The 24369-nt window shown below is 43.2% G+C and overlaps 1 protein-coding gene across 8 annotated transcripts in view; it reads right to left on the bottom strand.

Annotated features, from left to right (window-relative positions):
• Window positions 1-24369, bottom strand: part of Macf1 (microtubule actin crosslinking factor 1) — a 329723-nt gene that overhangs the window by 235668 nt on the left and 69686 nt on the right. The window contains exon 1 of one of the 8 annotated variants that reach the window (XM_050161306.1): window positions 20685-20754. The exons of the other annotated variants lie outside the window; for them this stretch is intronic. Within the exon in view, the coding sequence (XP_050017263.1) occupies window positions 20685-20736 (52 nt within the window). The 5' untranslated portion in view covers window positions 20737-20754. Of the gene's footprint in view, window positions 1-20684; window positions 20755-24369 lie in introns of those variants that run through there. 8 annotated transcript variants of the gene reach the window in all.

Genomic DNA, 24369 nt, shown 5'->3' with positions numbered 1-24369 from the left:
ATCGCTTAGCAAATTAAAGTCTCATGTGGTCAGAAAAATAGAGATATACAGTAAAGACAGATTCAAAGACGAAGAAAACCTCTAAATGGTTCACAGTGTGCTTAAAAATATATGTAGGCTGGGCTGGAGAGATTGCTCAGTGGTTAAGAACATTGCCTGCTCTTCCAAAGGTCCTGAGTTCAATTCCCGGCAACCACATGGTGGCTCACAAACCATCTGTAATGAGGTCTGGTGCCTGCTTCTGGCCTGCAGGCAGACACACAGACAGAATATTGTATACTAAATAAATAAATAAATAAACAAACAAATAAATAAATAAATATTGTGTGTGTGTGTGTGTGTGTGTGTGTGTGTGTGTGTGTGTAGGCTTGGGAGAGAAAATAAAAATATTAAAGTCCTTAAAAAAGAAAAAGAGTAGTTGGGTGTGGTGGCACACACCTTTAACCCCAACACTTGGAAGGCAGAGGCAGAAGGATCTCTGTGAGTTCAAGGACAACCTGGTCTATGGTCTATGAATTTCAGGACAGCCAAAGATACACAGAGAAACCCTGTCTCAAAATGCCAAAAAAATAAAAATAAAAGAAATAAAGGTTAAATAAAGCTACATAAAGATGAAAACTACACAGAGAGTCTGCATACTGTATATTATTGTGTTGTCTTTAAATTGTTTGATGACTGAGGAAGGAGCAAAAGCTGCTAAAAGACATTTGGTTATAAATGCTGCTGAATTAATTATATATATGTATAAATATATATACACATACATATATATAATATATAAAATGATGACTTTAAAATTTAAATCAAAAGGTATGTTACCTTGGAGAAGAGGTTTTGCTTTTGTTTCCACAGGAAATGAGGGACTGTGGATTCATTCTGTGTTAAGAAAAATCAGATTTGACCAAAGAAGACGCCCTGAGAAATCTCCCATAGGAGGAATGGCCCAGATGTCTGAGTTCTACATACAGAACAGTTTAAAAACTGCTGCCTGAGATGACCAAGCCTCACAGGATACTCCAGTCAGGACCTGATCATAATTCTAAATTTTCTTTAGGTCCCCCTAAGGTTATCAGTACCCCCAATCAGCAGGAAATAGCCTAGAAAACTACACCCACATCCCCCACCCCCAATGGAGTTTAGATGTTTGCCTTTGTTTAGAATGTTGGTTACAAGTTGTTATGGATAATGGTCAGGAGAAAAGCTAAACAAAGGAGATTCAATTCAGAGTTCTTTTTTTTTTTTTTTAAAAAAAAAAGGGGGGTGCTGTGGGACAATGGTCTATACCCTGTCACTTCTATTTTAAAATAAACGCTGATTAATTCTATATTTTCTTTAGATCCCCATAAGATTATCAGCACCCCCAATCAGCAGGAAGCCTGGAAAACTATGCCCACATTTCCAAAAACTGGACTATGGATATTTTCCTTTGTTTAGTTGGTTACAAGTTGTTATGAATAATGGTCAGGAGAAAAGCTAAACAAAGTGTATTAGATTCAGAGTTCTTTTTTTTTTAAGGGGGGAAGTGCTGTGGGACAATGGTCTTTTATCCTATCACTTGTATTATTTTTAATAAAATGCTGATTGGGCAATAGTCAGGCAGGAAGTAGAGGTGGGGCAATGAGAATTCTGGAAAGAGGGAAGTTTCAGTCTGCAGCTGTGACCCAGATGCAGAGGAAACAAAATATGACTGCCTTGCCGAAAAAGGTACCAAGCCACATGGCTAACTCAGACAAGAATTATGGGCTAATATAAGTTATAAGAATTAGTAAATAAGAAGCCTGAGCTAATGGGCCAATCAGTTTATAACTAATATAGGCCTCTGTGTGATTCTTTGGGACTTGACAGCTGCAGAACCAGGTGGGACAGAAAACCTCAGTCAACACTTCTTAAGAGAAATAGATAAGTACAGGATGACAAGTATGAAATAGGCTTGTATGTAGCAATATGCCTGGGAGAAGCGATCACAATAACACTGAACACGTCATGTATACAGAAAAGTGTTTTCTTCAGTTTGTCTATTTAGACCAGCTTTAGAGAAATGCTGGGGATTATGAGGCTCAAAGCCCAAGGCCCTTGGGTATTACTACAACTACTTGGCTCTAACAAAGACTAAGAAAAGCACAGTTTCAAACTATGGCATCTAAACTTTAAACTAACATTGTGAGAAGAGACAAAACGCTAACCAAAGGCAATCTAGACTATCAATCCACGGCAAAGCTAGTCTAACATAATTAAATGCTTAATACTTGTGCCAGGCAATATTCTTTACATACATCCTGAATCATTCCTACGTCTATTAAGTAGGAGTCCTCATACGTACTTTCTATAACAGAGATCAAGACTGAAAAAGATGAAGTAACCTGTCCCAGATCAAACAGTTATTCAGGAGTACAGCTGGATGCAAACCCAGGCTTCTTCAACCCCCACTTTAGTGCTCTTCCCACCAATTCCAAAGCTCCCCAATATGCCCACCCTATCTATTCACCTGAAGGCCTTCATGAAACCACACAAAGGGCAGCTGAGTCCCACCCAAACTGCTCTGTGTATGGCTGGTTTTCTTAGAACAATTAGAACAGCATGTGGGTGGAAGAACAGGAGGAATGAGTAAAAATGACGATGGACATCAGTAAAGAAGTCTTATTTGAAGGTGGGCATGGTGGCGCATGCCTTTAATCCCAGCTCAAGGGAGACATAGGCCGGTGGATCTCTGAGCTGGAGGCCAGTCTGGTGTTTAGAGTGAAGTTCCAAGCCAGAGTTGTTATCACACAGAGAAACCATTTCTAGAACCCCTTCCCCCGCAAAATAAGTCTGTGTGGGAGTTCACCTTGCTGCTAAAAAATGAAATTGAATAAGGGCAGGCAGTCCTGGCAACAAAGATATAAAGACGGTCAAAACATCAGTCTTCTTCCGCTAGTGATTTCCAACTGTCCCCTGTAAAAAGAAGTTAAATTATTCCTTAATCTCTGTTTAATCATTCTCTACAAGTTCACTGTGGTTTAACTCCTCATATTCCACCTCCAACAGACAGCTTCCTAGAAGACCCTAGGAAGGAACTTGAGAGACAATCAAGAGATAGCAAATGCAGGAGATAGTGGTACACACTTTTAATCCCAGCACTGGGAAGGCAGAAGCAAGATCTCTGGAGTTCAAGGCCAGCCTGGTCCACCTCTCCAGGCCAGATAGGGCTGCATATTAAGACCCTATCTCAAAAGAAGGAGGGTGGTAGGAGGACAAGAAACAAGAAAGGTGACTGGAATTTCTGATAAGTCTAGATCTACAAAACATTTCACCAGTCGGAAGTTTTAGAGTAAAGTCACAAGCCACCTGTTCCAGAAGTTTCTCAACTGGGACACCTAATTCATTCCACGGCCTTGCTGTAAGAAGAAATTCCAGAAGAGATGCCAGCATTTCACTCCTGAGGGTCAGGCCTTAGGAGCGATGGAATGTGCCTGGTAAGGATGCGGGGAGTCTGGGCAGCTGGAAGCCTCCACAGGGGAATTCACTGAGGCCAGCTGCTTTCCCTCCATCAAGAGAATTTAAAAATAAACCTCAGTGGCCCTCATGCATCAAGAATCTTTTGGGAAAGAATGTCGCCAATTCCAGCAACTATTTGCCCCAGTGGGGTGAACTACAGAAAAGGAAAAAGAGAAGAAAATGCTGAGCACTCACTCACGAGGTGAGTGTGCCAGGACGAAAGGCAAGGAGAAAACACACACATATTTCTATTTCTTCTTTTCAGCCTTAGGATGAATTTAACACAGGAGCCCTCTGCAGTGAGTGTTAGATTTTCCTTTCTCTTAAAAGAAAGCTAATAATGGAGCCAGTTCACTGGCCAGCTCTGTGCACTTCCAAAACCTTCCTCCCCAGGAATCTGTAAATAAAAGCCTGTGGGGAGTGACCGTTTCCCTGACAGCCTCCATTCTGTGGAGACTCCCCTCTCCACATCCCCCACCATTCCCCATTTCTCAACCTGACTGAAATAACTACCACACAGCTTCTTGGAAATTGCCATTTACTCATTCAATGGGGAGCGTTATTGCCATGGCAGTACAACTTTTCTTTGGAACCAGCTGACTGCGGGGGTTTTAGCATTGTGTTCATTCAAATGATTCTTGAGGCTTGGGTCACTGAGAGCTAGCTACCTCCATGCACTTTGGGGGCAATGGCTCTTCCATTTACTACAGCTGCTGCTCACGATACCAAAGTAAACAGCGCAGAGCAAAACGGAGACACTTCCCCAAAGCCATTTCCTGAGCTGACTATCACCAGGTGACACTGGCATGAGTCAGTGGTAGAATTTACACAGCGTGTGTAGGCCCAGGGTTCAGTGCCCAGCAAGGGGGAGGCATAAGTACTAGAGTTCCGTCTTCCTCTATGAACACAAATACCTCTGCCACCAGCACTCCTTCCTCTCCATCAGGATTGAAAATGTTCTGAATGATAGGTGGGTGGCTCCTGGAAAGCTAGCTCTCGGATGCTCTTGTTAAACACCAGCTGCTAAGGACTAAGGTGGCTCTCGGCATGTTACCATCCACCTGGAAAGCCCCCCTAGAGAAACACTACCTGACCAAGGCCACCTAGAAAACTGACAGGACACAGCTACTTAGATGCAGAGCCTTCCCTCCAGGTCGCTGTCTGCGTGCCAAAGCCTTGCATAGAAACTGCCCTTTGTAAGACCTTTTCGGCAGCGGAGCAGAGGGCCTGGAAGGTGGAAATAGGTGCCAGGACTACAATCTAAAATGGAAAAGGCTATATGGGTCCCCCAAGACTGCTTTTTTTGTTGTTGTTTTTTGTTTTCTAGTTTTTCCAGACAGTTTCTCTGTGTAAACAGACTGTCCTGGAACTTGCTGTGTAGACCAGGCTGGCCTGAAACTCACAGTGCTAGGATTATAGGTGTGCTCCACCACCTGGCCCCCACAAGACTTCTTTTTTGTTTTTTTGAGACAGGGTTTCCCTGTGTAACAGTCCTAGCTGTCCTGAAACTAGCTCTTGTAGACCAGGCTATCCACAAACTCAGAGATTTGCCTGCCTCTGCCTCCCAAGTGCTAGGATTAAAGGCGTGAGTCACCACTGCCCGGTTTCTTAAAAAAAAAAAAAAAAATATTTATGTATTTATTATGTATACAGTGTTCTGCATGCGTGCATGCCTGGAGGCCAGAAGAGGGCACCAGATCTCGGTACAGATAGCTGTGAGCTGGGATTTGAACTCAGGAAGAGCAGTCAGTGCTCTTAACCTCTGAGCCACATCTCCAACCCCCCACAAGACTTCTTTAAAGATCCTGAATGTGAGCTGGGTGAAGTTATGCAGTTTGTTTAGAAAGCCTTAGGAAAGCTGGGCAGTGGTGGCTCACACCTTTAATCTCGGCACTACAGAGGAAGAGGCAGGCAGATCTCTGAGTTCAAGGCCAGTTTGGTCTACAGACCTGACTGAGGTCCATCTCCAGCACCCAAAAAGATCTAAGAATTACAACAAACTTAGCTATGAAATGGGTTTAGAAGTGAAAACTAAAAACAGAAAAACAGCAGGAAGCGGGATCAGTGAGGTGGCTCAGTCAATACATACATATATGTCACTAAGCCTGAGAACCCAAGTTCAATCCCTGGAGCCCATTTAGCCAAAGAACTGACTTCCACCTGAGCCGCAGAGGATGTATACCCACAACAGATAAGTGCAATTTTAAAAAATTAAAGAAGAACAGCAGAAAAATCACAGCACACATTTTTTTCCCTTTTTCCCCCAAATCTGATAAAAAAAGAGGGAAAGTATTTAAGTAGTGCTGAGGAGAAGTCACTTCTGAGACTTCAAGTGTCAGTTCCCCTGTGCCTGTTTCAGTGTAAGATTACTTTCAAATATAAAATGTCCCTTCTTTTACATGATGTTTCAGTTCTGCCCTATCATATAGTCAAAACCATGTCTGTGTGTTTATTAAGAATTATTTTTATTTTATGTATATGTGTATTTGTCCTGCATGTATGTATGTAAACCAAGTGCCTGTACGCATACTTGGTGCCTGCAGAACTGGAAGAGGGCATTGGATCCTCTGGATCTATATGATGAAAGGAGAGAACTGACTCCCACAGCTCTTTTCTGACCTCCATAGGCACACATATATGTACACACTAAATAAATGAATAAATGCTAAAGGCAATATAGAAAAAATTAGAAAGAGGTAAAAGACCTAAATTTGTATCACTTCCTAAGCCACTTCTAGCCATTTGGCTGGGGGAGGGGGGTGTCCACAACAGCTCATAAAGTAGTCTGGAGACATGGGCCAGGTAAATCCAATGCCCCAGCATTGACGCTCCCTCAACCTGGTAGCAATCACTGGGCCCAGTCTCAGTCCTGAGAAAGCCTGCTCCTTCTGAGAAATAGCCTCTTACTGTTTTGAGGGGAGGGCTAGGGAGCCCTCCTTAGTACTTTGGCTCAGGTTTTTATGAAGGAAAAGAACCATCACTACCCTCAGACAAAAACTGAGGGTGTAATGCTAGGTGTGGTGGCACTCCGAGGCAGAGGCAGGCAGATCTATGAGTTAAAGGCTGGCTTTGTCTGCGTGGAGAGCTCCAGGACAGTTAGGACTACACAGACAACCCTATCTTGAGAAAATGAAGTGGGGCAGGGGAGAAATAAGGTGACAGGTAGATTACAGTGTTAGAAACTGATTTACCATCAACAACAGCTTTCAAATAAAGGAACGTTGCATTGGATCTCGACATAAACACTCTAAAATTTATTTACAATATAACTCTTTCTCCATCACTGTCTTCAGCCTACAGAGAAAGGGAGAATAAATGACCTTTAGTCATAACCACTTCCATCGTGCAGTTCTCAGAAACTGTTTTTGCCAAAGAATAAATTCTTCAAGCTACATGAGACCCTATCTAAAAACAAAACAACACACATACAATCTATAACAAACAAACAAACAAACAGATAAATGAATAAATGGTCCATTGGTGGTGGTGCACACCTTTAATCCCAGTACTTGGGAGGCAGAGGCAGGCAGATCTCTGTGAGTTTGAGGCCAGCCTGGTTGACAGAGCGAATACCAGGACAGGCTTCAAAACTACATAGAGAAACCTTGTCTCAAATAAATAAATAAATAAATAAATAAATAAATAAATAAATAAATAAATAAAATTAAAAACAAACAAACAAAAAAACCCACCACACTGTAACCATGAAATTCTGAGATTAAATATATAGCCCAAAGTCACCCTAAGCTTTGGTACTGTGCACTGTGGTACAGGGTTATATCAGTATTTCAGGACCTACGGGAACTGCTGTCTGAGGCAGACTTCATGAAAGCGCAAAAGGGCAAGAAGAAGCCAGCATCAAGAGTCAGAAGAGTCTGCTGCTCTTCATCTGCAAGAATGGGCAGCAGAGGGCACTGAAGACTATTGAGCTATCCTTCCTTCCCCACGCCGCTCACACACAGCACCTACAGACACACTGCAATCTCCCCATAGCAGTTTAAGAAGAAGAAAGAAGGAAAAAGTAACTGCAAAGAAGGCCTTACTCAAAAGCCCCTTTCTTCTGGCAGACAAAAGGCCTTGGTAGTTCCACAGACAAACTCTTTATTCTTAACAGCAACCAAAGATTCTTTGGCACAGAAAGAAATATGAAAATGTTAGGCTTGTGGGAATGGTCTGTGCTTTGAGCCTTTATAACCCCTCAGTAAAGCCTGCCCACTAGAAAACAAACACAGCCTTCAGCCAGTAAATCCTAGGCCTTTGGCTAACACCAGGTTCTAAAGAGAGACTAAAACTAGATCCTACTACCTGTAGTCTGTCCCATTCCCTCCATCCTTCCTGTAATTGTTACAGTTCAAAAGATTTCAAGTGCACAGAGATAACAGACCCAAAGACATAGAACAACCAAATACTGACATTGAAAGAAGAAAAAAGCAACAAGTGGCTGTTGGGGAATAATACTTTAACTGTGTAAAGGGTGTTACATTTGTTTATGTTGCAGAATATTACTTTAACTGTGTAAAGGGTGTTACATTTGTTTATGTTGCAGAATAGTACTTTAACTGTGTAAAGGGTGTTACATTTGTTTATGTTGCAGAATAGTACTTTAACTATGTAAAAGGCGTTGCTTTTGTTTATGCTGCATTTGTTTAGTTACCTAAAGATGTGTTCTGTTTCACCTTACCTGCCTAAGGCCCCTGATTGGTCTAATAAAAAGCTGAATGGCCGGCCAATAGCTAGGCAGTAGAGGGATAGGTGGGGCTAGCAGGCAGAGAGAATAAATAGGAAGAATCTCAGAGAGACGGGGAAACAAGGGAGAATGAAGGACACATCTGGGGCCAGCAGCCGGTCAGCCGTCTGTGGAGTAGGGCATACAAAATGAAAGAAAGGTAAAAATCCCTGAGGCAAAACATATATGAAGGAAAATGGGTTAAAAGAAGTTATAAGAGTCATGGGACAAGCATAAGATAAAGTTGAGCATTCATAACTAACAAGTCTCCAAGTCATGATTTGAAAGCGGGGTGGTGGCCCAAAAGAAAGGCTGCTTCAAGTGGCAGGTAGAGAAGGACAGCCATCATGACTAGCTCCTGGCATTCACACTAGCTCCTCATCCCAAATCAACAATTCCCTGCTTTAGCATTTTCCTAAGTGAATGGTTAAAATTTACCAGTTGTTCCAGAGCTTTCTCCACTTAACAGTGAGTTTAAAGGCATAGTCCTTAATGGCCTTTGGTGGTATGCATTTTTCCAGAAGCACAGAAAAAAATTTAGCTAGGTCAGGTCTGATCTGAACTACTCAGGAAATCTCAATTTCAAGGTCTTCCTGAGTGCCCATCTCAAAACTCTTTTGAAAAAATGTTTATTTGTTTGCTTTAAATAAAATGAGGATGGAAGGTAAGCATGACAGTGCACCCCTTTAATCCCAGCACTTGGGAGGCAGAGGCAGGAGGATCTCTGAAAGTTCTGACCAGCCTGGCACAGATAGAGTTCCAGACCACCCAGGGCTACACAGTGATGGAGCTAAGAAAGGCTCTAGGTTTCATTCCCACTCGAGAAGCAGCAGGTGGTCATTTTCTTAAATGGGTGAGTAGGGAAGGGAGAAGAAATAGACTGGTTGAAGAAGGTTAAGAAACGCGATTCTAAATTTCCAATCTGTGACACTCCAGCCCCACCCCTAATGAGCACTATAACGTTATTATTAAGGGGTCCCTGAAGTCTTTATACCCAGACAACAAGCACCCTCCCATTTGCTGCTTTGCCAGGAAACTATGAGCAAAACTATCGGGAGGCTAAATGAGCAAAGGCAAGAGTAACAGCTCAAACTTCAGGTGGTGAACAAGAGTAGCCATGTTTGGGGAGTCTCAGCTTGGCCTTGAAACCCCTGGGGAAAGCAGCCTAAGTTAAAGTGTGTTTAATATCTGCAATGGCACCAATGCTTCAGGTGTTAAGCTATATGGTAATATGGCCCCACGTGACTCGGGCCTCTGGAAATAGGACCTAGTCTTACTCCTAAGTAGCAAAGGCTCATGGACTGAAGGGTGTAGTTCAGTCAGGCACAATTCAGTCCCAGGTTCCACGGTCTGGCAAAGCAAACCATAAGAAGCAAGCCAGTAGTTGGCACTCCTCTATGGCCTTTGACTACAGGTTCTTGCCCTGCTTGAGGATGAACTATTACTCGGATGAAAGGGTAACAGAAATAATCCCTTTTAACCAAAGTTGCTATTGCTCATGGTGTTTTACCACAGCAACAGAAACCCTAAGACACTTACTGAAAGAAACTAGTTGCAAAAAACCACGAGCGAGGCCAGGCAGTGGTAGCATATACCTTTAATCTCAGGAGGCAGAGGCAGGAGGATCTCTGTCTATAAAGCAAGTTCTAGGATGTTAGAGCTGTTACAGAGAGAAGCCCTGTCTTGGGGGGAGAGGGGGGCAGGACAGAACAAAACAAAACAAAACCCATGAGTCTATTAAATAAAATACCCAGAATAGGAAATCAGAAAGCAGCTTAGTGTTTGCCAGTGGTTTGGCTGGAGTAGTGACTGCTTAAAGGGTTTCTAGTTGGAGTAGACCTGAGTTCAATTCCCAGAACGCAAATGGCAATTCACAAACATCTGTAATTCAGTTTCAAGGGCTTCACACTGCTTCTGACCTCTGCATGTTCCTACATGTATGTGGTGCACACAAACATAAAATAAAATATTTAACAAATAAATAGGAGGACTCTGTTGAACAATGTTGGAAGTAAATAAATATAAAAAAAAGTGTCAAAATCACATAGTCAGAGCTACAGTTACAATCACAAGCCTGCAAACAAGTACTTCCTTACTGAGGGGGACAAGCGGCATAGTTTAGTCAAGCCCAGAAGGACAGGTGTGTGTGCTAGGGAACAGTGAGACAGGTCTCTCAGCCCAGACCACTAATCCCTAGGGCAAAAAAAACATCTGTTTCAACAAAGCCCTGAGACACAGCCAAGGATTAACTCCTTCACTGCTGCCCTATGACAGACTTCAACTAACATTAAGCACTTTCCCTTTTTAATAAATGACTCTTGGAATGGAGAGATGGCTTGGGTAGTTAAAGTAACTTTTTGCTCCTCCAGAGGAACTGCATTAGTTCCCAGAATGTATATCAGGAAGCTTACAGCCGCCTTTAACTCCAGATCTGACAACCTCTTCTGGCCTCTGTGGTCAGAGAACACACATAAATTTAAAAAAAAAAATACCAAAAGTAAACCTTTAAAAAACACTGGGACTGGAGAGATGGCTCAGCGGCTAAGAACACTGACTGCTTTTCCAGAGGACCGGGATTCAATTCCCAGCCCCTACATGGCAGCTAATACCTATTGGTAACTCCAAGATCTGACACCCTCACACAGACACACATGCAGGCAAAACATCAATGCAGATAAAATAAAAATAAATAAATTATATAAGAAAAAAAGTACTAAAAGATTAATAGAAAAAAGTTCTACAAGGGGAAATACTTTCATTGTAGTCGCTGGTGCATCTCTCATACCTACACTAAACTACCACGGCTACCTGACAAACCACTCCTAGATGGGCCACTGAACACCCTCTTCCTATAAGGACTGCTTCATAGGTTCCTTACTTCCTAAGCTCTCCTTCTTGTCATTTCCCCTGACTTAAGAGTCCTGACTGATTTCCTCAAATCAAATTCATCAACAGTCTTTGACTAGTACCTACTCATGTACAGTATAATCAGTCTTGTTACTGTGTTCTTTACTGCCGGGCGGATCCTATTGCCCAGCAGAGGCCTCAGGCATGGTAGGTGTTTCTACATATCTGTTGAATGAAACAAAGTCACTAACTTTGGCCACTCTGCCTAGTGATGGCTCGAGTATGAGCATTTCAGCTGAGCTAGTATAAGACTATAAGAGCCTAGCTTCTGGAGTCCACCCATAAAGAAGTAAACTGACTCCTTCAACTTGTCCTCTGATCTCCACTTGTGCACCATGGCATAAGTATACACCACAACAAATGAATGAATGCAATTTTTAAAAAAAGAACTACTGGTCTGGAGAGATGGCTCAGTGGTTAAGAGCACGTGTTCTTGCAAAGGACCCAGGTTAATTCCCAGAACCCACATGAAGGTTCACCACCTCTATGGCATGAATGTGGTGCAAAACATTCATGTACACAAAAATAATAAAATAAATCCAAAATAACAATTAAAAAAGAACTATGAGGAAAAGGCAAGAGGAATGCGTAGGGGACACTGAACATATCCGGGTTGTGAGTGTACTCTAGGAAATTATGTAAGGAAGGCTGATCAAGTGGGAAGGAACCAGAACACAAGAAATCTTTAAAAACAAAACTGGACTTTCTGAGTAGATTTAACAAACATTCTGAAGCAACAAAAGAACTCAATGACAGACTGGAAAAGAGGGCTGTTGAAGGGAGAAGAGTCAACACTGTCTCCAGGGTTTCTGGTCTCGCAGGCTAGAAGAATGTTAACACGACTGTCAAAAACTAGAACAAGTCAAGTCTAAGCCTAATGTTGAAAATACTCATTTCAAGGCCCTAGGGTTTTAAAACCCAGTAATAAGATGCTTGCTTTACATAGACAATATCCTGGATACAATCCTCAGCACTGGGCATGGGTAGGGGTAGGGAGGGAGGTGGTTAGATGGGTCACATCTATAATCCAAGCACTCAGACTTCCTTAAATTCAGCCCATCCTGGGTTACGTACATACTAAAACATACTAAAACACAAAAACAAAAACCAACTAGCCAAGGTCACTGAGCCAACAAACCCAAAAACATGGACTTAAACATAGGCCTGTCACCTCATCAGAACACCTTACCCCTTAGGATACTGTACAGTTAGTCAGAAAAAAGGTATATGGGGGATGTGATTCAATTGAACAGTATTACTTAGATGTGCTGAGTCCTAAATTCAATCACAAAGACATAAAAAAAGATGGAGCTTGAAAATGGCTGAGTGGTCAAAAGTACGTATTGTTCTTGAAGAGAACCAAGGTTCGATTCCAGCACACACAACCATCTATAACCCCAGTCCTGGGGATCTAATGCTTTCTTCTGACCTCTACAGATATCAGGTATACACACATGGAACACTGGTATACATGTAGCAGAAAAATAAATAGATCTTTAAAAAAGGAAGGAAGGCCGGGCGGTGGTGGTGCACGCCTTTAATCCCAGCACTGGGGAGGCAGAGGCAGGCGGATCTCTGTGAGTTCGAGACCAGCCTGGTCTACAAGAGCTAGTTCCAGGATAGGCTCCAAAACCACAGAGAAACCCTGTCTCGAAAAACCAAAAAAAAAAAAAAAAAAAAAAAAAAAAAAGGGGGAGGGGGGGGGGGGGGGGGGGGGGGGGGGGGGGGGGGGGGGGGGGGGGGGGGGGGGGGGGCTGGAGATTTGGCTCAGTGGTTACAACCATCTATAATGGGTTCTGATCCCCTCTTCTGGCATGCAGGCATACATGCATACAGAGCACTCATACCTTTAAAAAAAAAAGACACAGACCTAAATAAAAATTTAAAAAGAAAGAAAAACACTCCACAAACACTATCGTGGCATTTTATTTGCATTTTAATAAATAAAGCTTGCCTGAGGAGCAGAAAAGTAAAACAGTTACAATGGCCAGCTTCACAGACCAGGTAGCCACGATATACACTTTTAATCACAGCAGCCACACTAGTTTGCAAGCCATTCAAACAGGTACAGTGTCTTACAGGTCCTAGTACAGTAAAAGGTGTGAACAGAGTTCCTGCAGTGGAGAGAATCAAGCCATTGTGACAGGTTTGCTTAAGAGCTCTGGGAATGGGAGGGGCAGACGGTTCTCATTGGGAAGGATGCAATCCTGTCAGTGACTCAAGCCATTTTCCACTAACCCGGCTGCTGTGCAGGCTCTATTGCTGGATCCCAAAGCCACACATACGTACACAGCTTCTTTCAGGCACACCTCATGCCAATTTCCAATAGGTAAAAACCTAATTTGTCATCAGTCAAAAAAAAAAATCATATTATCTGCTACAGGAGGTCAACTTGGAGGCAAACCCATAGTGTCCTGTCTGTATGTGTATGTTCATCAGCGTATACTTCTACTCAAGAAATAGAAGCTGATTTGCACTTGACCAATAATGTGCTGATTTTAAAATTCTCACTTGAAGAATAGGCACCTACCATAAACCAGTTATCTGTCCGCCTATGATAGCAGGCCAAGCTGGCTAGCCTTCCCAGCTTTACCAGGTTTATGTTCCAAGGGCATACAATGGGAACCTCAGTTTGGTAGCTAGCACTCAAGGTCCCAGTGTGGGATTTCCATACAGCACTGACTAGGTCATTTTTGGTATTGCAGTTTCCCATTCAACATCAGTGGATCATTCCCCAGCATAAGAGAAAGGAATAATAAAATCGGAAACATAATTGAAGCTTGATAAATGATAGGAGCTGCTGAGAGCGAACCTTCAGAGTAAAACAGCACAATGATATGATGGTGACATGTGGGAGACGCTGACTAAGTGAGAAACTTGGCACTTGTCCCACCATGAAATTAACTGGATAATAAAACATCTGAGCCAGCTGGCCACTAAGCCTGAAGCCAGGACTCTCCCTAGAGGAAAAGAGACTGGAATCCATCAGAAGGGCACTCAATGTTACAGGTATCCTGCTGTTAGCTTCTCAATGGCTTTTAGAGGTAAAATAAAACCAACAACCAATATTCAGAGCTTTGAATAGATGTATTAAGACCCAATAATTCCATTCTACAAATCTGTCCAAAAGAATGGCAAAAAAGCATTAAAAAAATCATTTACAAGGATGTTCATTGCCATATTATAGAAATAAAAGATACATATTATATTTGTTCCCACAACTAGAAAATGTTACATGAAAATTACCTTAGTACCTGGTATTAAAGGTGATCCTGTAAGGCCAGGTGTGTGTGGTGGCACATGCCTTTAATTCTAGGACTCGGGAGACAGAGGAAAACAGATCTCTATGCATTCAGGCCAGCTTGGTCTACAATAATGAGTTCCAGGACATCTGGAACATCACAGTGAGACACTGTCTTGGGGAGGGGGATGCTGCAGAAAATAAAGGCATAGGATTATTCTCTTTGAGGATACAGAGGTGGCTCAGAGGTTGAGAGCACTGGCTGCTCTTCCAGAGGACCCAGGTTCAATTCCCAGCACCCACACGACAGCTCACAACTGTGTGTAACTCCAGTTCCAGGGCTTCTGACACCCTCACAGACACGCAAGCAAAGCATCAATGAACATAAAATAAAAATATATTATTAAAAATGCTCACATTATAACAAGAAATATACAAATATGTGTGGCTAGGGAAAAAGTAGATGGAACCATGACAACATAAGAATAGTAACTGAAGGTATAGAGTCTTGGTGATTTTGTTTCTTATTTTCCCATATAGTGTATCTATCATTATGATCTAAGTTTTGTACTGAGTTTCTTATTATCTTATTAGCCATGCCTTTTCTTTACTTTTTAAAAAGGTAATATTAATAATACCTTTTTAAAAGATTTTTTTAAAATTTTAGGTCTTTTTTTTACCTGCATGTATGTTTTAATGCATATGGTGTGTGACTAATGTCTGAGGGGGCCAGAAGAGGGCACCAGTTCCCAGAACAGTTGAAAGTCAGCATGTGGGTGCTGGGAGCAGAACCCAGAGCTTCTGCTGAGCAGCAGCAAGAACTCAACCACTGTGCCATCTCCCCAGCCCCTATCAACTGTGTCAGAGAAGGGGGACACCTCCGTACAGGTACGAGTGCTAAGGCTTGTCCTGATTGCTCAAATGTGGCAACGGGAGACAGGCTTCTTGACTGTCAGACTACGTAGATATGTAAATAAGGTTGTAAATTAATATGAAAGGTCATTTGGCAAATTATACCAAAGGAGTAACACTAAGAAAAGTCTGTTTCACTCCTCAGTAGTCACTTGTGTTTAAACCCTGGTGCCGGGTTCGAATACAGGGCCTCATACATTCCAGGCAAATACTCTCCACTACAGTGCACCTCCAGCTCATCTTTTCCACTGATACTGTGTGATACTTGGGCCCTTCTTATAGCTAGCTACAGATAAGCAGTGCCTTCCAATGTGTTCAGTGGCAGTGTTTTAACTTATTTTGAAACTGGATTTTATTATATCTTGATTAATATCATTTTTGTTTTGTTTTGCTTGAAACAGGATCTCACTGAATATGGCTGGTACCCTCTTTGTAGACCAAGATGGCCTCAAACTCACAGAGATTCACCAGCCTTTGCCTCCCAAGTTAGGATTAAATGTGCTCACTCCTAGGCTACAAAAGTAATACCATTTTTGACCAAAATTACTTAAAACTGCTAAATGACTAAGGAGCTCTATGAAAGTCATATCCTGGTAATGAGGAGGGTGAGGGGAGAGGTGCCAGGGTGGTGGTCTAGCAGTGAGACCCTGTCTCAACAGAACAGCACGGGTAAGTGCAACAAGCACTGCGCTGGAATAGGCTGCAAATAAAAACCCGTCCCTTCCCACAGTCCCCGTGTGCTCAGCAAAGTCTAGACAGAGCGTTTTCTCATCACTCCATCTCTGTTCCTTTAGTTAATCCCCAATCACAAACCAAGTCATAGGCCTGAGCTGAGCCAAAGAACAGGACTCAGCCAACGATTCAGCTTATACCTATGAGAGCCTCAGTGTACAGACTGTGGCAGACTTGAGAAATGTAAGTTAAAGTTCTTAAACAGCAGCAGCAATGAAATATAATCCACTCCAATCCTGGGAAAGCACACACCCCTGCCACCCACCTCCACCAAAGGCATAGGAAATAGGGGACTAGAACGTCAAAATAACATCTGCAGGGTCTCTAGTCCCCACTGGGCTCCCCTCAACAGTTATCTACCAGATGGGAGAATGGCTACAAGATGAACCATGTCCAGAAAAGCAAAAGTCAGCAACTGAATGAAGAGGGGGAGCCAATTACTTCTTTTGGTCAGCACTTCAGGAACACACGAAGATACAGATGATAAAAGAAAGGGAAAGCAACTGTTCCCATACTCAAGCTACACAGCAAGTCAACACACCTACAGTCTGACAGAAGCAGTAGTTTGCACCGCACTCTGCCTGGCGGAGAAACTGATTTGTGTTGTATACTTTGTGCTATAAAGACTTTTTACCACACGCATGTGCAGAGAGAGACAGAAACAGAGAGAGAAGAGCAAATAGCAGTGACTAAACAATTAGAAACAAAGTTCAAGGGAGGAAGTATGAAAAGGTTTATTACTTTCCCTCCAAAGCACCATACTGCTGCTCTCTTGGGATAAAGGTGCGTGCACTTGATCAGCAATGGGCTTTCTTGCCTACATCATGTGGTCAGCAACACAGTAATAGTAGCCATGTTCTTGGCTGGCATGGTACTGTTACTACCTTAGTAGGCTGAATGATCCCTATCCTGAGGTCAGCCAAATTAAGGATAGATTATGTAGCTCAGTCAGTAATTGACATTTGCTGAGTGCTCACCGTTTCTACTGGTACCACCAGTACTGCAGGCAGCTGATCTCAACCATCCTACTGACTCCATATGGAGATCCAGGAGACAAAAATGTGGATCGGTAGCAGGCTAGAACTTGTAACACATGATGTGATCTGATCTAGTTCATCCTGGACCAAAGCATACAAGAATTCTGTGATCCAAGGAAATCCCTAAGGGCTGGCAATGTGATTCACTTGGCAGACTACTTGTCTTGCATACACGAAGTCCTGAGTTTGATGCCCAGTTCTTCCTAAAACCATGTGCTACATGGGTTAATCTCAGCACTCAGGAGGTAGAGCCAGGAGAATCAGAAATTTAAGGTCATTCTCAACTATATAGGGAATCTAAAGCCAACCTATCTGTCTCAATGAAGGGAGGGAGGGAGGAAGGTGGGCACATCCAGCCAGCCTGCCCTGAGAGAAGAGAGGAAAAACACACAGAAGTATTAGAAGTAACATCTGGTGAACCCTATCTCACTTTGGATAAGTGCAATAAGTGTACATGAATGAATGAATGAGTGAATTAATAAATGAGTGTGTCTGTGTGTGTGCTTAAGGCTCATAAGTAATCAGTACTTCTGAGTCCATCTTAGAGAGCCCAATATCTGGAACAGAGAAAGTACAAGAAGCTGCTGCCGCTGTGATTTTTTCGTTCTCTGACTTCAGCCCCATGTAGGACACTCCCTATGACAGGTACAACTCGCCTGTTGCTCATTCATTCCTAGCAGTGTTACTCATTCCTAGTACAAATGGGCTAAAAGGAAGTGGGCGTGGAGGGCGTACTGGTGGGCTGAGAAAACACACGATTGACAAGCATCTGCTGAGAACCCCAGTGTCTTGCTTAGTTAGGGATTCTATTTTATCTTACAATTTGTAGTCCATCATCTAAGACAGTTACAGCCAGATCTGAGGGCAGAAAACTTGGAGGCAGGAACTGAAGCAAAAGCCACGGAGAAGGGCTGCTTACTGGCTTGCATCTCATGGCTTCCTCAACCTTCCTTCTAGTACACAGGAACACCACCCCAGGGTGGCACTACCCACAGTGAGCTGGGCCCTCCCGTATCAATCATCAATCAGGAAACTGAAACACAAGTTTACCCACTAGTCAGTCTGGACATATTCTTAATTAGGGTTCAGTCTTCCAAAATGACTCTAGCTTGTATCAAGTTGACAAACACTAGCCAGCACACTAAGAAATACACTGCTAAATCTGAGTCACAGGGCCATCCTAATGCGGCTAACTATTCCTCCAATTCTTTAACAGAAAGCAGCAGCAAAAACATATGCTGGGTATGGTGGTGGACGCCTTTAACTCCCGTACCTGAGAAGCAGAGGCAGACATACCTGTGAGTTTGACTCCCACACCTGGGAAGCAGAGGCAGACATACCTGTGATTTGAGGTCAGCCAGAAATCACAAAGTAAAATTGTCTCAAAAATAAAAAAATATTTTTTAAGTTACGCTTTCCAAGTCTATGGACAAGTAAATTCCCTATAGTTCCCGACCATGCCATCACAGGTCCATCTTGAGAATGCCCTGGGATTACACCAATGGGCAGAAGAGCTATGCAACAAAGCTCAGGGACCACCCAAGAATGGCCTGAGATTTCTACTCTGAGTCTCTTTAATTCGGGGAATGTGCATGTGACCTTTGATCATTCTGCCTGAATTTTGCAGGAAAGGGAACGGTGGGGGCTCCTGTTCTGTGAGTAGATTTCATGCCTACAGACAGAGAGAGAGTCCCCTAGGACTGACAGCAGAGTAAGAACATTGGGATTTTATAAGGACAAGGATACATTCTTGTATCTTTTGTTGAAGACCCTGACAAAGCTCAGGATGGGGAGGCCTGCTGAAATACAGCACTGACTCCTGTCCCCTCTTCTAAATGGGACTGGATTAAGAAACCACTCTTCTACCCTCTTCAGCCTTCCTTTGAGGCAGACATGGTGCCTGGCATATATGACCCTTGGAAGGCGGAGGGAGGAGGAACACCAATTTGAGGTCAGTGTGGAGTATGTGGTAAGACTCTCTCAACATAACAGAAACAAAAGACTTCCCGGGACAGGGAAATGAGAATAATTAATGTCACTCTTTCTTGCGAAGATCTATCTGATATATGATAAACCTAAAAGGAATGGGTGCAAACTACTGAAGTTTTAAAGGAAGAAAAAATAGTAATAAAGCTGCATGAGATACACGGAGAGAAAACAGAAAATAGTACCAATACCATAGTACTTTATAGTTTTATGGGTTAACTATCTTTTATATTGAAATGCTTGGGAAAGTGTTCCAGATTTAATTTTTAAAAATACTTACATGTGCCAGGCTGTGTTGGCATACTCCCTAAATCCCAGCACTCGGGAGGCAGAGGCAGGCAGATCTCTGTGAATCTGAAGCCACTTGCTGGTCTACTGAGCAAGTTCTAGGACAGGCTCTAAAGCTACACAGAAAACCCGTCTCAGGGAAAGAAATAAAATTACATATACTTTACTAACTAAGCATCTCTAAATCCAATGACCCAGCTCACTCTGAAACTGAAAGTGTGTTGAGTGTTGATAGGGCACTTAAAGTCTCAGATTCCACAGCATTTCTGATTAGGGATCTCAATGCACCCATCCCTTCAGAGCACACAGCACGTCTCTCATGTTTCCTAGACAGCCTTTAAAAGAAGGGAAAATGTCTACCAACCCTACCCACACCCTGTCAGCCACTCCTCTGTTCCTGAAAAGGACCCTTTACTTTTTCCTCCTTCTAACCATCCTCCTTCCTCCACACACCATGCTTATTCTGAGTCCAGGATCCTGACTCCTGATGAAAGGGGATGCATGGCCAGACATCCATGCTCCTTGACACAGGGAAATAGAACCATCTGGTAACCAGAGAAGGGAAAGTAAAGGAGTTCAATCCTTTTCCGCCATAATAGCCAAAAGAATCCTGCATTGTCATATCTGAGTGACTTTGGGGTGGGAGGCAGAGAGGGAACAGAACAGGGACTTACTATGTAGTCTTGGCTAGCCTAGAACTCACAGAAATCAATCTGCCTCTGCCTTTGCCTCTGCCTCCTGAGTGCTAGGATTGAAGATGCTCACTATCACGCTGGCTGCATGGATTATTTTTATCAATAGTCAGGAAAGAGTTTGTCAATGGTACAAAACAAACTATTCTTTTCTTTAAAATATCATTTTAATAAAAAGCTGTCCCCTTCAGAAAAATCATTGATTCATATTTTTGAAGTCACTATAGTCCACCAATCCATGCTTCTTCCTCAGCCACTCTGCCCACTCCCTGTTTTCTTCATATGGCTAGAAACCCCTGCCCAAGAAACCTAGCAATACCTAGGAGAGGCTGCAGGGCCAGGTAGCAAGAGCCCTCCACCTACACTGCCAACAGTCTCAGAGAAAACAGGGCATGGCCCGAGTCCTGCTGAGCTCAAGAAGATTAGGGGACAGTTCTTAGACACCCACTCAGGCAAGAGAGCAGCAGGATACTGCTAAAATGCCTCAAGGCATTCTCTTCTAACTTAACTTGGGAGGTGTTCACAAGCCTTTCCTTCCACATTTAACTACCTAAACACATGAAGGGGGCAGCTCTGGCTAAGAGGGCTTCCTTTGCCTGTAAGAGAAAGTAAAGGCTTCCACCCCCACCTCCACTGCAAGCACGCTCATCCACCAGCGCTCACACAATCAGCGAGGGCAGCCTGAGTACCTCTAAGGTTGTTGAGTCCCTCCAGGAACTTCTGGTACTTGTAAGCGTTCATGTCCCGGCCCAGCTGTGTTGGTTCAGTGGCTGGAAGTAGGCACCATGGTGCAGTGACAGCTGAGGACTGAGAATGAACAAACCAACTGAAGTCTATTCCCGGACTGCTAGCTCCCAAGAACTGGACTTTGACCACGAGTACAAGTGACATCACCAGAGAAGCCTCATTAGATTACAGCCCTTTGTGTACCCTCATTTGTTGCAGTGAGCGGAAATACCTCCCCGCAGAAGTTAGCCCCTCCTTTGTGCAAAAGAGTCAGGAGACCATAACTAGTCCAGCCTGCCATCAGCCACCTTCCCTCTAGACCCCAGCCCAGGCTCTGCTGGGATTTACTGCTCCTCTGGCTTGAACAACACTCTCCAGTACACCAACTGAAGGTCCAATCAGCATTTGAGAACAAAAATTATAGAGTGCCACACTCATCACAAAAAATATCATCACAACAGAAACTCTGAGGCAAATATCACACGGTAAAGGGGCAGATTTCATAAAGCAAACATACTTTCAGCTTTTTTTCATATCCCAGCAAGGTAGCCAACCACTCTGTAGAAATCTAAGCATCAAGATTCACATAAGGGAAACTTAAATACCTAATTACTTTTCTCAAAAGGTAACTTAGTGGGCAAGATAAATAGGAATTTAATGCTTTAAGATAAAGAATCAAACAGTAGGATACAGTGAAAAAAAAAAGAAAAGTATAGATTTTATGATGTATTAGATTCCATCTCCAGCACTGAAGCGGGGGAAAGCCAATCACAGAGTCTAATAGGCAAACTCCCTGATTCACTCATGGCAACTGGGTTCTTTGTCTATGGAAGCAGCTGTAGACCGAGTAAGATAAACACAGAACCTAGGTTCTTTTGGTCTTCTGGAGACATTCTACTTTTTCTCCAGGAAAAGAACAGGCAATAGTGTTTAGTGGGGAGAAGAGAAAAAAAAAAAAAAAAACTAGAGTTAAAGTTTAAATTCAGAGACTATCTCAAGATTCACTTTTGCCACTAACTAGCTATGTGGACAAGAGTCCCAAATGCTTATAAAATGCTAGTTCTTAATTTCTTTTCATTGAAAACACCACTGAGAAGCTGACAAAAGCTAAGGATAGTCCTTCCTAGCCAAAAACAAACAAACAAAAAAACCCACATATTCACCTCTACTCAAATTTGTTTTGAGCCAGGAGGTAGTGGTGCAAGCCTTTAATCCCAACACTAGGGAGACAGAGGCAGGTGGATCTCTGTGAATTCAGGGCCAGCCTAGTCTACAGAGGAAGTCCCAGGACAGGATCCAAAAGTACAGAGAAACCCTGTCTTGAAAACCAAAATAAAATAAAATAAAATGTTTATTAACTGAATGGAGAGGGGTCAATGAACCTCAGGTAAAGATGTCCTGAGCTGATCTCAGATAAGAACCTCTTCTGGGTTAAGCAATTAACACAATAAGATATGAATAGAGTGGGTCAAGCAGTCAGGGAAGACCTGAGTCCTTGGGTCTACATCCCTCAGATACTCCTCCCGCCTCCAGGAGGAGAGCAGCCACGCAGCAGCAATCCAACTGCAGGAACAGCTGACTTAAACTGAGCACACTTAAAAGACAGCACGCTGCTTTGTCATTTCCTCTGTGTGTTGCACCATAAAATTGTTTAACAAAATTTTATCAGATAAAAATTAAACAAAATCAAGGATGTTTGGAATAACCGAATGAGTGGTGGTTCCAGCCGAGGGCTCTTTGGAGAGCAGGGTGAAATGGTCGGGACTCCAGTTGCATTCTTGGAGACAGGGGCCTTTCTCTCCAGAAACTGGGTATTTCAAAGTAACACAGTCCAAAAAAGCTCTACACACTCTGCAGCTATTCGGCTTTTATCCTGTGCTAAGTCTCACAAAGGTGTACAGTGAAGTTAGCTCAGGTGGTAAAGGAGATTCTCTCTAAGTTTCAGACACAGACAGACAAATGTGGATGGCTTCAGATCTGGCAACCCAAAAGCACCCACTAGCCAGCTGCTGACAAAGGGAAAAGGGCTCCGCTGTCTCCCACAGCCTTAACAAAGACACAGACACCTAACAGCTGAGTGGAGCTTGACTAGATGCAGCCAGATCAGGAAGTGTAGAATCCAAACACAGGGTATGGTTCTGATGGTTTCTGGCTTGACTCTCAATAATGGAGTGACTGATCAAAAGGAATGTCTTGCCCTGGAGACAGAAGCCAGGTGACATGAAGCCCTGAGTCAAACTGAGGATACTGCTCCTGAGAATGGGGAGCCAGTGTGCCAGCAGAATTGGGACTGAAAAGAAAGTTCTAGACTAGGCTTATGAAGAGAGAACAAATCATCCTGGACTTGCCACAGCTTCCCAGGCTCCTCTGGAAATAAGTGGCTCCAAAACTCCATGTGAAGCAATCCTTCTCCTAAACAAAGATCCTCTTCCCACAGGGAACTTGCCTGTCTGGTCAGCGATACTAAATCTGGACGGCTGATCACAGAGTTTACCCCAAGCACTCTTTTTAAACAGTCACTGGGGTACTAGACACTGACTAGGGACTGGGGTCACAGAACTTATAATGAGAGAGGAGGAAAAAGAAAGGGCAGTATCTCCTCCTGAGAGATGAGGGCCACGGTGTCATCATCTTAAGGGGAAAGATGACTTCTGGCTGCTCACTCACCACATGAACTGTGAAGACAAGCAGGTGAGGGACACAGAAAGGAAGTGCCTTGTGGGAATACACAGGTTCTCTGTGCAGCAGACCTGATTCTCTGACAGCCAGTTGCTACCACTATCCCAACGCAGCAGCTGGCCCAGGGAGAGAGCAAAAATGTCTCCAATGACTTCAGAGGCCAGTAATGAAAACAGGTGCCAGGTTCAGGGTCTTGCTCTGAGAGCAGCAAAGATCACTTTCTTCATTGTCTCCCTATGGCAGTACATTTGAGAGTGAGAAGGGTGGAATTACACCTGGTCCTCTGGCTTGCTGAAGAGAAAATTAGTTTGCCCTCTGAGGAAAGGATTATCCAAGGGCCAAAGCCACCACTCCAGGGATGAGCAAGAGAAGACAAAGAACTCAGACCTCAGCTTAGACAGAAGACTGACTTAGTAAGTCCAAAGGCGCCTTCAAGAGAACCAAGTACAGGTCTGGCCAAGACCTAAGGAGGTAGTTGGTATGGCTTAGACATCCACTATCAGCCTGACATTGCTGTGAAAGACGATCCTTGGGGACCACAGACCCTCAAATCAGTTAATACTCCTGGGTCCTTGTCTTAGCTACTGTTCTATAGCTGTGAAGAGACACCATGACCAAGGCAACTCTGATTTAAAAAAAAAAATTTTAATTGGGGGCTTTGCTAGGCCTTGTCATCATGGCGGCACAGTAGCACACAGGTCACTGGAGAAGTAACTGATCTACAGGCAGAGAGAGACACACTGGGCCGGCCTGCCCTGGGCTTTTGAAACCTCAAAGCTTACTCTCAAAGACACACTTTCCAACAAAACCACACCTGCTCCAATAAGATCACACCTCCTAATCCTTTTAAACAGTTCTACTCCCTATGGCTAAACATCAAAAATATGGGCCTATAGGGACCATTTTTATTCAAACCACCACAGTCCTTTTCTTTTTGCCATGAAGAAATGGTCAAATCCTGCATCCTTA

Source organism: Alexandromys fortis, unplaced genomic scaffold (genome assembly GCF_014885135.2).
Source record: "Alexandromys fortis isolate MF-2015 unplaced genomic scaffold, M_Fortis_MF-2015_v1.1 scaffold_122, whole genome shotgun sequence".
NCBI lineage: Eukaryota > Metazoa > Chordata > Mammalia > Rodentia > Cricetidae > Alexandromys > Alexandromys fortis.
This window is presented reverse-complemented; position numbering and strand designations above follow the sequence as displayed.